Source organism: Notolepis coatsorum (assembly GCF_963971535.1).
Source record: "Notolepis coatsorum genome assembly, chromosome: 9".
In the NCBI taxonomy this organism is placed as follows: Eukaryota; Metazoa; Chordata; class Actinopteri; order Aulopiformes; family Paralepididae; genus Notolepis; species Notolepis coatsorum.
Genome location: NC_140173.1, coordinates 39,433,345 through 39,448,344, shown reverse-complemented (window position 1 = coordinate 39,448,344; position 15,000 = coordinate 39,433,345). Strand labels below are relative to the sequence as shown.

Below are 15,000 nucleotides of genomic sequence, written 5' to 3'. Positions count from 1 at the left end.
TTCCTTTTTTCCCCACAAAGAAATTGTAACAACTTTTTCCTAAGTAATGAAACTATAGTTATTTTGACGGTAGCTTTGAAGTCATTGGTAGTAAAAACAGAGTAGCTTCTCCAGCACTGTGTTAGTAAAACCAGAGTAGCTTCCCCTGTGTCTAGTAAGATAAGATAAGATAAGATAAGATATTCCTTTATTGATCCCCTTGGGGAAATTCAGGCATCATAGCAGCATGGGGGGGAGGGGGGGAGGGGTACAGGTAGTAAAACAACACAGTATACAGGTAGTAAAAGACAAGTAGTAAAAGACAACACAGGCAGTGTAAACAATTTGATCAATATGGTCAATATAATTTACTATCTGACTAGCTGAGGAATATTCACATTATTCACAGTGTCACATGAGGTGCAGTATGCAAGAGGTAGTGTTATAATAATTTACTATCTACTGAGTATACATTAATCAAAGTACCAGGGTAGTCTACTTTGTCCCCCTTGGGTTCCTATAAGTCCCAGGTCAATGTCTGGTAGCAGTCGCTGTCGCTGCCCCCTGTTGTGGGGCCTGGAGGCTGCTAGTCGCTGCCCACTGTTGTGGAGCCTGATGGCCGCTGGTATGAAGGACTGTCCGAGGCGGTTAGTTGAGTGTCGGGGGGGGATGAGTCTGTGGCTGAACGAGCTTCTCATCTTGACTAGCTCGTCGTAGAGGGGGTGGTAGGGGTTCTCCATGATGGCATCCAGCTTCCTTATCATCCCCCTCTCTACCATCACCTCAAGTCTAGGTAGCTCGACTCCCACCACAGAGCTAGCCTTCCTCACCAGCTTGTTGAGCTTGTTGGTGTCCCTTGAGTTGATGTAGCCTCCCCAGCATGCCACAGCATAGAAGAGGATGCTGGCCACAACAGACTGGTAAAAAGACTGCAGCAGTTTGTTGCACACATTGAAGGACCTGAGTCTCCTCAGGAAGAACAGCCTGCTCTGTCCCTTCCTGTAGAGGGCCTCTGTGTTGTCCGACCAGTCCAGTTTATTGTTCAGGTGTACCCCAAGGAACTTGTATGAGTCCACCATCTCCACATCCACCCCTCGGATGGAGATGGGAATCGGGGGGGGCCTCTTCTTGCCCCTCCGGAAGTCCACCACCAGCTCCTTGGTCTTACTGGTGTTGAGTTGGAGGTGGTTGCTGTCGCTCCACCCCACGAAGCTCTCCACCAGGGCTCTGTACTCCTCCTCATCATCGTCGGTGATGTAGCTTACGATGGAGGAGTCGTCTGAGAACTTCTGCAGGTGGCACCCGCTGGAGTTGCGGCAGAAGTCTGAGGTGTAGAGGGTGAAGAGGAAGGGTGACAGCACAGTTCCCTGGGGGGCGCCGGTGTTGCTCACCAGTACGTCAGACTGACTGTCCTTTAGTCTGACGTACTGTGGCCTCTCAGTGAGGTAGTCCTTGATCCAGGCCACCAAGCCGTGCTCCAGCTGCATCGCAGAGAGCTTCTCCGCTAGCAGTGACGGCTGGATGGTGTTGAAGGCGCTGGAAAAATCAAAGAACATGATCCTCACTGAGCTGCGCGGCTTTTCCAGGTGCGTGTACGCTGAGTAGACGCCAGAGTAGCTTCCCCTGTGTCTAGTAAAAACAGAGTCGCTTCCCCGGCACTGTGTTAGTAAAACCAGAGTAGCTTCTCCAGCACTGTGTCTAGTAAAACCAGAGTAGCTTCCCATGTGTCTAGTAAAACCAGAGTAGCTTCCCATGTGTCTAGTAAAACCAGAGTAGCTTCTCCAGCACTGTGTTAGTAAAACCAGAGTAGCTTCCCCAGCACTGTGTTAGTAAAACCAGAGTAGCTTCCCATGTGTCTAGTCAAACCAGAGTAGCTTCCCATGTGTTAGTAAAACCAGAGTAGCTTCTCCAGCACTGTGTTAGTAAAACCAGAGTAGCTTCTCCAGCACTGTGTTAGTAAAACCAGAGTAGCTTATCCAGCACTGTGTTAGTAAAACCAGAGTAGCTTCTCCAGCACTGTGTTAGTAAAACCAGAGTAGCTTCTCCAGCACTGTGTTAGTAAAACCAGAGTAGCTTATCCAGCACTGTGTTAGTAAAACCAGAGTAGCTTCTCCAGCTCTGTGTTAGTAAAACCAGAGTAGCTTCCCCTGTGTCTAGTAAAACCAGAGTAGCTTCCCCTGTGTCTAGTAAAACCAGAGTAGCTTCCCCGGCACTGTGTTAGTAAAACCAGAGTAGCTTCCCCGGCACTGTGTTAGTAAAACCAGAGTAGCTTCCCCGGCACTGTGTTAGTAAAACCAGAGTAGCTTCCCATGTGTCTAGTAAAACCAGAGTAGCTTCCCCGGCACTGTGTTAGTAAAACCAGAGTAGCTTCCCATGTGTCTAGTAAAACCAGAGTAGCTTCCCCGGCACTGTGTTAGTAAAACCAGAGTAGCTTCCCCGGCACTGTGTTAGTAAAACCAGAGTAGCTTCCCCGGCACTGTGTTAGATAAAACAAACAACACCACGATCACATGAGTTATGTAGGTTATGTAACCCCGTGCAGCCGTACTGAGCGTGTGCGACACCGAGAGGAGGAAACAGGAAGTGACTCACCAGAGAGGATCCTGTAGAGAACCCTCCCGTTCTCCCCCTCATCTGCATCTGTAGCCTGCACCTGCACACACACAAGCACACACACAAACACACACAGGCACACATGCACACACACATGCGCACACGCACACACACACAGGCACACAGAAACACATATACTTAAGCAACAGTCGGTGCACAGATGGACAATCTGAACAAATTCATATTATGGACATTATACATTAATATGATACGATTTACTGACAACAGGTACTGTAGATAACATCCAGCCACTAGATGTCACTAGATCACCAGCATGTCATTATCCAGGTGCATTCCATGTGGATAATGGGAAGTAGGGAGGGGATACATGCATTCAACATGTAAACACAATCTCACCACTATCTAACATATGATTATAGTTAGTGCTCTCACCACTATCTAACTGTGATTATAGTTAGTGCTCTCACCACTATCTAACTGTGATTATAGTTAGTGCTCTCACCACTATCTAACTATGATTATAGTTAGTGCTCTCACCACCATCTAACTATGATTATAGTTAGTGCTCTCACCACTATCTAACTATGATTATAGTTAGTGCTCTCACCACTATCTAACTATGATTATAGTTAGTGCTCTCATCACTATCTAACTATGATTATAGTTAGTGCTCTCACCACTATCTAACTATGATTATAGTTAGTGCTCTCACCACTATCTAACTATGATTATAGTTAGTGCTCTCACCACTATCTAACTATGATTATAGTTAGTGCTCTCACCACTATCTAACTGTGATTATAGTTAGTGCTCTCACCACTATCTGACTGTGATTATAGTTAGTGCTCTCACTAAACTAGTATCAAGTACGACTTACACTAGAGCAGTCTCTCTCATGTGAGAATAGTGCTGCCAACATTTTATCCAAGTGTGCAAGCAAACTCAAGTTCCTGTATCGGAATACAAGGCTTTTTGAACTTGCTGTTAAAAAGCTGTTTTAGGCGGATTTTCCAAAAATAGGGCTCCGGGCTTAAGAGGTTAAGACATAAAGTTAGGGTTATGGTTAGTTTTTAACATTCACTTAATGGTTATGGTTAAGACATACAGTTAGGGTTAAGGTTAGGGTTCCATCCCCAGCAGGGGAACCTTTCTGAAATCATAAAAAAGTTCAAATGTAATATGTAATACATCTTTTTGGCATTTGCAATACGTACACATGTTATATTTTCAATACAATACGACTTATGGCTATAACATAACGCACATTATGTAAATGTTTTCCTGTGGTCGATTAGTACTTTATTTACACATTTAAGTGAGATCATGTTGTCAGAAGAGACACTTTGTAACATTTAACTGTCCCCAACTACACACACACACACACACACACACACACACACACACACACACACACACACACACACACACACACACACACACACACACACACACACACACACACACACACACACACACACACACACACACACACACACACACACACACACCACACCACACCACACACACACACACTCCCACAAACACAGACATATTCACTTCACTCCAACTCCAAATTCACTTCAACGCGGTCGTTACATAGAGTGATGTTTAAACTAGTGCTGTCAGGCGATTAAAAAATGTATCTAATTAATTACAGGATTTGTAATTAATTAATCTAATTAATCGCATTTTAATCGCATAACCATTTTATGCCTGCTATTCTATATTCTATAATCATATTTCAAATTGCATGTGTCCGGATGGCAGAATTCAGTACTGTATCTACAAAACCTTCTGTTTAATCATCTTCCATCTATTAATTTGCTTGGATTTTTCAGGTCTGGTCAATTTGAGCATGGTGTTATTCACAGTCAAAGATAAAAAAAAATTATTGATATTCTCATTTGGTTCATTACAATTTACTCAAAATAAAAATTTCATTTAATCAATGATTGATTGAATGAAAATGTTATTAACAGATTGCAGAATGGGTACAATACAGTACGGCTCAAATCTGAATACACGCAATTGTTAAGGGGATGCAGACCAGAGAAAGACTTTCGTCTTGTTTACATCAGGGTCCCTCATTTTCAATTCATAATGAATTCAAGTCAAGTCAAGAGTTTTAATTGTCACGGCATACAAGTATACAATGAAATGCGGGTGGTCTTGCCCGCAACGATGTGCAATACAGTGGTACAACATAATTTATAATAGAATCCAATAAAAGAAAAAACAACATTGTGCAATAAACAGGTAACAGGTAACATGGTGTGACATCTCGGTATCTGTACATAGTTATTTACAGAGCATATAGGTAGGACATGCTAGGTAGCTTTGGTAGTGCAATACACTGTTCCTGTTATACTAATTTAAAGTGGCCTTTCCTTTTGGCCATAAGTGTGCGTGTGTGCGGCATGAGTGTGTGCCCGCTCATGTTAAAGTGGCTGCTAGTGTGTGAGCGTGCACAGCGTGCGTGTCGTGTGTGTGCTCATGTGTGCTTATGTGTGGATAGTTCAGTGTTCTGTGGTACTCAATGTTCATTGTTCAGGACTCTGATGCAACTTGCACCGTGCAATCCATTCTTTGTGGATCGAGCCCACAGTATTTCTGACACTGGGAATACATTCCCTGAGATTCATAGATGCCCCTAGAATCAGATACTAAGAACATGCAAATGGACCATATCAAAAAAAGTCTGTAAATGTGTATTCTACATTCTTATGGAATGAATGAGATAATTTTTAATTTTTTTATTAATTTTGAGTTAATTTTCATAACGCGATAATTTGCTGTGTAATTAATTAATCTAATTAACATGATAAACTGACCCTAGTTTAAACTCTCAGATAAAACACTTCCTCATCCTCCTCAAGGCCTTGTTACCGCAACAACCACATGAGAATCTCTACCTCTCTCTCTCTCTCTCTCTAGCTAGCAGACAGCGTGGTTCCAGCTTCCACATAGATACATAGTATAAACATGCTGAGATGATGGTGCATGAGAAAGAGAGAAAGGGAGGGGGGTGAGGAAGAGAGAGAGGCAGAGAGAGGGGGATAAAGAGAGAGAGATAGAGAGAGTGTGACAGAGAGAGGGATATAGAGAAAGAAATGGACACACACGCACTCCCCCCCCCCCCTCTTTCTCTCCCCCTCTGTGAATAAGAGGGGCCCGGCTTCAGTCTCATTAGCTTTATAAAGAAAAACAGAGAGCAGAGGATAGGACAGAAGAGAAGAGAAAAGAAGAGAAGAGAAGAGAAGAGAAGAGAAGAGAAGAGAAGAGAAGAGAAGAGAAGAGAAGAGAAGAGAAGAGAAGAGAAGAGAAGAGAAGATAAAAGAACAGTAGAGAAGAGTAGAGAAGACAATAGAAGAGAAAATAAAAGAAGAGAAGAGTAGAGTAGAGTAGAGAAGAGAAGAGTACATAAGAGGAGAGTAGAGTAGAGAAGAGAAGAGAAGAGAAGAGAAGAGAAGAGAAGAGAAGAGAAGACAATAGAAGAGAAAATAAAAGAAGAGAAGAGTATAGTAGAGTAGAGTAGAGAAGAGAAGAGTACATAAGAGGAGAGTAGAGAAGAGAAGAGAAGAGAAGAGAAGAGAAGAGAAGAGAAGAGAAGAGAAGAGAAGAGAAGAGAAGAGAAGAGAAGAGAAGAGAAGAGAAGAGAAGAGAAGAGAAGAGAAGAGAAGAGGAGAGGAGAGGAGAGGAGAGGAGAAGAAAGGAGGATATGAGAGGAGAGAGGAGGAGAAGAACAATGAGAAAGAGGAGGGAAGGAGAGGGGAAGGAGGGGGTGGGGGAAGAGGACAAGGGTGAGAGGGGAGGAGGGAGACAGGGAGAATAGAGTGTGGGGGGTTAGATTGGTCAGTGATGAATAGGGTATTACACAGTGGACTGAACCACTTAGAGCAATACAAGGGGTGTTTGAAATGTTCAAGACCACACTAGTGGCCCAGATGTTGACAGTGTAAGGGTCTGGACCAGTCCATGTCTGGAGACAACCAACCAGGCTGCTCGATGGCTTTAGGAAACAGACTACTGGGGACGTTTCTAGGAGATTAAAACTCTAACAAGACGGTTTGATGAGAAAGCTGTTGCCCACCCCCCTCACCACCCACCCCCACAACTGTTTCTATGCAACGGTTTCCCCCTCACACAGTGTGAAAGGCTGAAGGGAGAGAGAGAGAGAGAGAGAGAGAAGGAGAGAGAGAGAGAGAGAGAGAGAGAGAGAGAGAGAGAGAGAGAGAGAGCGCGCGGAGCCAAGTTTCACTCAGTTACTGGAAGTAAAGAAGAGATTTTTAAAGAGACGTAACATCTTTGTGGGTGAGTGTAAGTATACATTTTGACAAGTGTGTGTTTCTAGATCTGTGCTAGAGTGAACATAATTTGAGTGTGTGTGTGTATACGTGTGCCCGTGTGTGTTGATGTACTTGTCTACAGTATGGGTGCTGGTAATGTGTGTTGATAAACTTGTCTACAGTAGGGGTGCTGGTAATGTGTGTGTGTGTGTGTGTGTGTGTGTGTGTGTGTGTGTGTGTGTGTGTGTGTGTGTGTGTGTGTGTGTGTGTGTGTGTGTGTGTGTGTGTGTGTGTGTGTGTGTGTGTGTGTGTGTGCGTGTGTGTGTGTTGATGTACTTGTCTACAGTAGGGGTGCTGTTAATGTGTGTGTGTGTGTGTGTGTGTGTGTGTGTGTGTGTGTGTGTGTGTGTGTGTGTGTGTGTGTGTGTGTGTGTGTGTGTGTGTGTGTGTGTGTGTGTGTGTGTGTGTGTGTGTGTGTGTTGATGTACTTGTCTACAGTAGGGGTGCTGGTAATGTGTGTGTGTGTGTGTGTGTGTGTGTGTGCATCTGTGAGTGTGTGTGTGCATCTGTGTGTGTGCATCTGTGAGTGTGTGTGTGTGTGTGTGTGTGTGTGTGTGTGTGTGTGTGTGTGTGTGTGTGTGTGTGTGTGTGTGTGTGTGTGTGTGTGTGTGTGTGTGTGTGTGTGTGTGTGTGTGTGTGTGTGCATCTGTGAGTGTGTGTGTGCATCTGTGAGTGTGTGTGTGTGTGTGTGTGTGTGTGTGTGTGTGTGTGTGTGTGTGTGTGTGTGTGTGTGTGTGTGTGTGTGTGTGTGTGTGTGTGTGTGTGTGTGTGTGTGTTGGTGTACTTGTCTACAGTAGGGGTGCTGGTCATGTGTGTGTGTGTTGATGTACTTGTCTACAGTAGGGGTGCTGGTAATGTGTGTGTGTGTGTGTTAGTGTACTTGTCTACAGTAGGGGTGCTGGTAATGTGTGTGTGTGTGTGTGTGTGTGTGTGTGTGTGTGTGTGTGTGTGTGTGTGTGTGTGTGTGTGTGTGTGTGTGTGTGTGTGTGTGTGTGTGTGTGTGTGTGTGTGTGTGTGTGTGTGTGTGTGTGTGTGTGTGTGTGTGTGTGTGTGTGTGTGTGTTGGTGTACTTGTCTACAGTAGGTGTGCTGGTAATGTGTGTGTGTGTTGGTGTACTTGTCTACAGTAGGGGTGCTGGTAAAGTGTGTGTGTGTTGGTGTACTTGTCTACAGTAGGGGTGCTGGTAATGTGTGTGTGTGTGTGTGTGTGTGTGTGTTGGTGTACTTGTCTACAGTAGGGGTGCTGGTAATGTGTGTGTGTGTGTTGGTGTACTTGTCTACAGTATGGGTGCTGGTAATGTGTGTGTGAACCAGTGGATCTGTAACTATGTGTTATCTATGAGATGTTTACCTGCATGTGAAAACACCACATCAACTTTAGTTGAGGCTGTTTTGGTAGGGTTTAGTTTCAGTTCTGGCATGTTTTAGTTTCTGCAGATTTTAGGTTTGGCAGGTTTTTGTTTGAGCAGGTTTTAGTTTAGGCAGCTTTTAGTTTTAGTTCTGGTAGGTTTTAGTGTTGGCAGCTTTTAGTTCTGGTAGGTTTTCGTTTTGGCAGCTTTTAGTTTCAGTTTAGGTAGGTTTTCGTTTTAGTTCTGGTAGGTTTTAGTTCTGGTAGATTTTAGTTTTGGCAGCTTTTAATTCTGATAGGTATTTGTTTTAGTTCTGGCAGGTATTCGTTTCAGTTTAGGCAGGTTTTAGTTTAAGTTTTAGCAAGGTTTAGTTTTAGTTCTGGCATGTTTTAGTCTTAGTTTTGGTAGGTTTGGTTTTAGTGATGGTATGTTTTATTTTTGGCAGGTTTGGTTTTTAGTTTTTGCTTTAGGTTTGGCATGTTTTAGTTTTAGTTTTGTCAAGTTTTATTTTTGGCAGGTTTTAGTTCTGGCAGGTTTTAGTTTTAGTTTTGGCAGGTTTTAGTTTTAGTTCTGGTAGGTTTTAGTTTTGGCAGCTTTTAGTTTTAGTTCTGGTAGGTTTTAGTTTTGGCAGCTTTTAGTTTTGGCAGGTATTCATTTTAGTTTTGGCAGCATTTAGTTCTGGCAGGTATTCGTTTCAGTTTAGGTAGGTTTTAGTTTTAGTTCTGGCAGGTATTTATTTTAGTTCTGGCATGTATTAGTTTTAGTTTTGGCAGGTTTAAGTTTTTTTCAGGTTTTAGCAAGGTTTAGGTTTGGCATGTATTAGTTTTAGTTTTGGCAGGATTTAGTTTTGGTCGTTTTTTTTTTTTTTACTTTATTTTTTAGCGTTTATCGCTTTTCTGGTCAAGCATGACCGACAGATACAGGGTGAAACGGGATATAGAGCAGGGGAAGACATTCGGCAAATGACGGCGGGTCCGGGAATCGAACTCGGAGTCAACCAGATCCGTGACGCAGCACGGTTTTCCCCGACGCAGAAATAGCGCCGAGATATGCGGTGAGCTACTGGAGCCCCCCCCCGGTTTTTGTTTTTGCAGGTTTTTGTTTTTAGTTTTAGCAAGGTTTAGGTTTGGCAGGTGTTCGTTTTGGCAGGTTTTAGTTTACGTTTAAGCAAGGTTTAGTTTTAGTTCTGGCATGTTTTAGTCTTAGTTTTGGTAGGTTTTTTTTTTTTTTTTTTACTTTTTTTTTTAGCGTTTATCGCTTTTCTGGTCAAGCATGACCGACAGTTGTAGAGTGAAACGGGAGGGAGAACAGGGGAAGACATTCGGCAAATGACGGCGGGTCCGGGAATCGAACTCGGAGTCAACCAGAACCGTGACGCAGCACGGCTCCTCCCGACGCAGAAATAACGCCGAGATACGCGGTGAGCTACTGGAGCTCCCGGTAGGTTTGGTTTTAGTTTTGGTATGTTTTAGTTTTAGTTTTGGTATGTTTTATTTTTGGCAGGTTTTAATTTCAGTTTTTAGTTTTTGCTTTAGTTTTGGCAGGTTTTAGTTTTAGTTTTGTCAAGTTTTATTTTTGGCAGGTTTTAGTTCTGGCAGGTTTTAGTGTTGGCAGGTTTTAGTTTTGGCAGGTTTTAGTTTTAGTTGTCAGGTTTTATTTTTTGGCAGTTTTAGTTTTGGCATGTTTTAGTTTCGGCAGGTTTTGGGTTTGGCAGGTTTTTGTTTTAGCAGGTTTTAGTTTTGGCAGCTTTTAGTTTTAGTTCTGGTAGGTTTTAGTTTTGGCAGCTTTTAGTTCTGGCAGGTATTAGTTTCAGTTTAGGTAGGTTTTAATTTTAGTTCTGGCAGGTATTCGTTTAGGTTTGGCAGGTTTTAATTTTAGTTTTGGCAGGATTAAGTTTTTTTTATTTTATTTTTTTAGCAAGGTTTAGGTTTGGCAAGTTTTAGTTCTGGCATGTTTTAGTCTTAGTTTTGGTAGGTTAGGTTTTTGTTTTGGCATGTTTTAGTTTTGTCAAGTTTTTATCTTTGGCAGGTTTTAGTTTTGGCAGGTTTTAGTTTTAGTTCTGGCAGGTTTTAAGTCTTTACTGTCAGATATAAACCTTGTATCACCAAAGATTAAAGGGGTAGTTGTGATTTCTGGAACCCTAGCCCTATTTGCTACTTATCAATGATGTTGTTGATTGGTATAATCCTTTCTCAACACAATCCATGCTGTTCCTCATGCTAGCTTGGCCTAGTTAGCCACAAATCAATGCAATGTCAATGGGGTCAAGCCCAAGCTCATGTTTGTGCAAGCTGGCTGAGGCTCACAGAAATGTGCAACACAAATTAGATTTCAGTGAGCCCCAATCAGCTTGTATAGACAGGAGCTTGACCCCATTGACTTTGCATTGGTTTGTGGCTAACTATCCAGAGCTAGTATGAGGATTGTGCAGAGAAAGGACTCCACTGGTCAACATAACCATTGGTAAGTAAGAAATAGGGTTAGGGTTCTAATCAACATCATCATTGGTCAATAATAAATATTGCCAGGGTTCCAAACATCAGAAATATCTTTTTAAACTCTGCATGATGTCATAGTCATATGTTTCAGTGTTTCAGAATTGTAACTACAGTGTGTTCTGATTGTCCTTAACCTCTTACCACTCCTGCATTTTGCATAAAACACCTGTCGATTGCATACCCAAAGTAACTGGGAAGCTATTCTTGAACCATTTATAGCACATGCATGAATCTGGCCTCTTTTGAAAGGGAACATTCAGAATTGGTCACCACATTCAACCGATTAATTGGTTCAGAGACATTAAAACAGCGGTCAAATGAAAGCAAATACGCTGCGACCTGCAACAATATATTCATGTAAGACAACCAATAATGTATCTAAAGCCATACTAGTTTGTCACTAGAGAAAACGCTTTAAAACAGAACATACATACTGTCTCCCCCAATGACGCCACAGCAGACGAGCACACGTGAGGCAGTGACAAGAGGAGGTGAACCGAGGGTCGAAACCATGACGACCATCTCGACGCGGGATGTAAACATCTCGACGCCCGATAGCCGGCTAGCTAGCAGAGCTAACAACGAAAACAACCAGGAACGAGTCCTTTGTTGTTCCAGCACGGCGCGGGACCCGACCCCCCCCTCCCCCCTTCTTTGTTGTTCCAGCACGGCGCGGGACCCGACCCCCCCCTCCCCCCTTCCCACCCACAACAACACAGAGGAACAGATCACAAACGGACAATACTTCGAACCTGCCAACATCAATGAAATAACCAACGCCAATGGACTGAACATTTTTCACATTAACATTAACAGCTTAAAAAACAAATTGGATGAAATCAAACAAATATTCATAAATGGTAAGGCAAACATACTGTGCTTCTCAGAAACTAAGCTCGACGATTCTGTAAAAGATCCAGAGATAGAGATTGAGAACTACTCAATAATCAGGAATGATAGGAACAAACATGGAGGTGGTGTCTGTATGTACATACACAAGGACACCAAATTCATCAACAGAAATGACCTGAATCATAAATCAATTGAAACTGTATGGGTGGAAATCCTATTCGAAAGGGCGAAATCCCTACTGGTTGGCACAGTCTACAGGCCGCCAGATCATAGTGGCTTTTATGATACACTGGATGGGTGTTTAGCTGGAGTTGAGGATGTAGACAAAATTCTTATTGGAGACTGGAACACGGATATGCAACGAAAAGATGCACCCGTCTTCAAGGCCTTCAGTAGGTTTTGTGATCTGCATGGCCTCAGCCAGCTAATCACCCAACCCACACGTGTATGTGAATCAACTCAGACTACCATTGACCTCATTCTGACCTCCGACAAGTCCAAGATCTCAAATAAAGGGGTTATAGCATGTGGGTTAAGTGATCATTATATGATATTCTGTACCCGAAAAAAACTAAAACAAAAGGCTGGCTGCCACAAAACAGTCACATCTAGAGACCTCAAAACCTACTCTAGCGAGGCCTTCAACCTTGAACTGGAGAGTCTGGACTGGTCAGATGAACTCAATGGTACACTGGTTGACGAAACATGGCTAGGTTTCAAAACCAAATTCTCAGCAATACTAAACGACATGGCCCCCCTAAGAACCACCAGGGTAAAAAATCGCGCTGAGCCGTGGATGCACTCCGAAATACTGGCCGCTATGAAAACCAGAGACAAAAAATGCTCTGAGTTTCGTAAAAGTCAGTCAAAGCTTACTAAAAGCACGAGCAGTGAACTCCAAGCCCACGTGACTGAACTCAAACTAGAAAGAAACAGACTAAGAAACGACGTAAACTCCATGATCAAAACTGCAAAAAAGAATTTCATCAATGACAAAACTGAGGAAAACAAAAACAAACCACGTGAACTTTGGAAATTACTCAATAATCAACTAGGATGCAGTAAAAAACTTAAAACCAGATTCTCAAACATAAACATAAAAACGGACAACACGCTCATCACAGACAAGCTGGATGTAGCCAATTACTTAAACATTTTCTTCACAAACATAGCCACAACACTGGTAAACAAACTACCCTCCCACTCAGGGCTTTATGGGGTAGAACACATAGTAGCTTACTACAAAAACCTAGGGGTCCGCAAGGACGACTTCAAGCTGGAAATGGTAACAACAGATGAGGTACTCAATAAACTGAGCGCCCTCCAACCTAACAAGGCCACTGGCCATGACAACATCCCCTCCAAATTCCTCAGAGACTCAGCAGCCGCCATCACACCAATCATCACACACATAATAAACCTCTCCATAAAACAGGGACACGTCCCCAAGGACTTCAAAATTGCGAGGGTGACCCCTCTGCACAAAAAGGGCAGCAAATTAGACCCAGGCAACTACCGCCCTGTTTCTATTCTCACCTCCATCTCGAAAGTCATGGAAAAAATAGTCTACGAACAGGTCGAAAAGTACCTAGCGGAAAAAAATCTAATCTACGAATTCCAATCTGGCTTCAGAACATCCCACTCCACTGACACATGCCTTCTCTATTTGAATGACCACATCAAACAAGAGGTGGACGCAGGCAAATACTGCGGCATGGTCATGCTGGACCTACAAAAGGCCTTTGACACGGTCAATCACTCCATTCTGATTGACAAGCTAAAAGCAATTGGTTTTGATAGTCTATCAGTGAGCTGGATGCAATCCTACCTTGAGGGGAGGGAACAGATGGTGGAGGTAAACGGTACTCTATCCCCCCCCCCTCACAGTGAGCTGTGGTGTTCCACAAGGAAGCATACTAGGACCGCTACTGTTCCTAATTTATGCAAATGACATGTCGTCAGCTTGTGACTGCAACTTGTTCCTGTTTGCGGACGACTCAGCCCTGCTGGTCTCTGACAAGAACAAGTTACAGGTTGAAAAAACCCTCAGCTCGGAACTAGGCAGAATCTGCATATGGCTCGCTGATAACAAACTATCATTACACATGGGCAAAACAGAGTCCATTCTCTTCGGTTCAAATAACAAACTCAGCAAGACCGACGGCTTCTCAGTTACAGTGGGTGACAATATTGTCACAAGGAAAGATGAAATTACCTACCTGGGTTCCATCCTAGAGGCTAATCTCTCCTGTGACAAAATGGCATCCAATGTAATAAAAAAAGTCAACCAACGAACTCGATTCTTGTACCGGATCTCCTCTCTGGTAAACAAGAACACCCTGAAGACTCTGGCAGGAGCACTCATTCAGGGGTACTACGACTATGCTTGCACCTCATGGTACCAAAGCACCTCAAAGGCGCTAAAAACAAAATTACAAACATCTCAAAACAAACTGGTCAGACTACTGCTTGACCTTACTCCTAGAACCCACCTCACCCCTGCCCACTTTGACAACCTAGGATGGCTTAGAGTAGACGACAGAGTACAACAACTTGCAATGGGCCTGGTCTACAAGATACACTACACGACCAAGGTACCCATGTACATGTCAAAATACTTCCCAAAGGTCAGTGAATACCACGATCACAACACCAGAGGGAGCTCCACAAATCAATCAATGTTAAACCCAGATTCGGCTCAAATAAGGGACTAAACACGTTTCGCAATTATGCCACATCAATGTGGAACGCCCTACCCAAAGCTGTAAAGGAATGTGGATCACTACCCACTTTCAAAACCTCTCTCAAGGGACACCTACGGGAGACTGCAATTCAACACTGGCCCCTGTAAATATCCTAACCCAACCCCCTCCAATGTACAGTCATTTACCTAGTATGGTTTTGTCAATAGTTCAATGTACAATTGTGTTTGTTTGTACAGTGTCTCCTCCCCCCCCCCCTCAATGTACAGTGTTACTTGTTTATACAGTGTGCCCCCCGCCCCCCCCCCCCCCCCAACCACCTCCAATGTAAATTACCCAGTATGGTTGTCAATATCCCAATGTACCCAACCCCCCCCACCCAACCTCCTCCAATGTACAGTTTCTACGTCAAATGTATATACTCCCTTTTCTTGACTCCTTCTGTATCACAAAAAGTACTGTATTTGCAAATCTGGTATGTCATAAATGTATAGATGTAGCAGTACTGACTATCTGTATGTCATGTATGTCATATATGTCTATATGAATTGAAAATGGGGGACCCTGATGGAAACAAGACAAACGTCTTTCTCAGGTCTGCATCCCCTTAACAATTGTATGTATTGAGCCGTACTGTATTGTACCCATTCTGCAATCTGTTAAATAAAGTTTTCATTCATTCATTCATTCAGTCTAGGCAT

At 43.2% G+C, this 15,000-nt stretch overlaps 1 protein-coding gene across 1 annotated transcript in view; it reads right to left on the bottom strand.

Moving 5' to 3' along the window:
- cdh23 (cadherin-related 23) overlaps positions 1-15,000 on the bottom strand; it is a gene marked incomplete at both ends in the record, with an annotated part of 775,072 nt that overhangs the window by 138,884 nt on the left and 621,188 nt on the right. Inside the window, 1 exon segment of the mRNA XM_084321844.1 lies at positions 2,572-2,632. Within this exon segment, the coding sequence (XP_084177970.1) occupies positions 2,572-2,632 (61 nt within the window).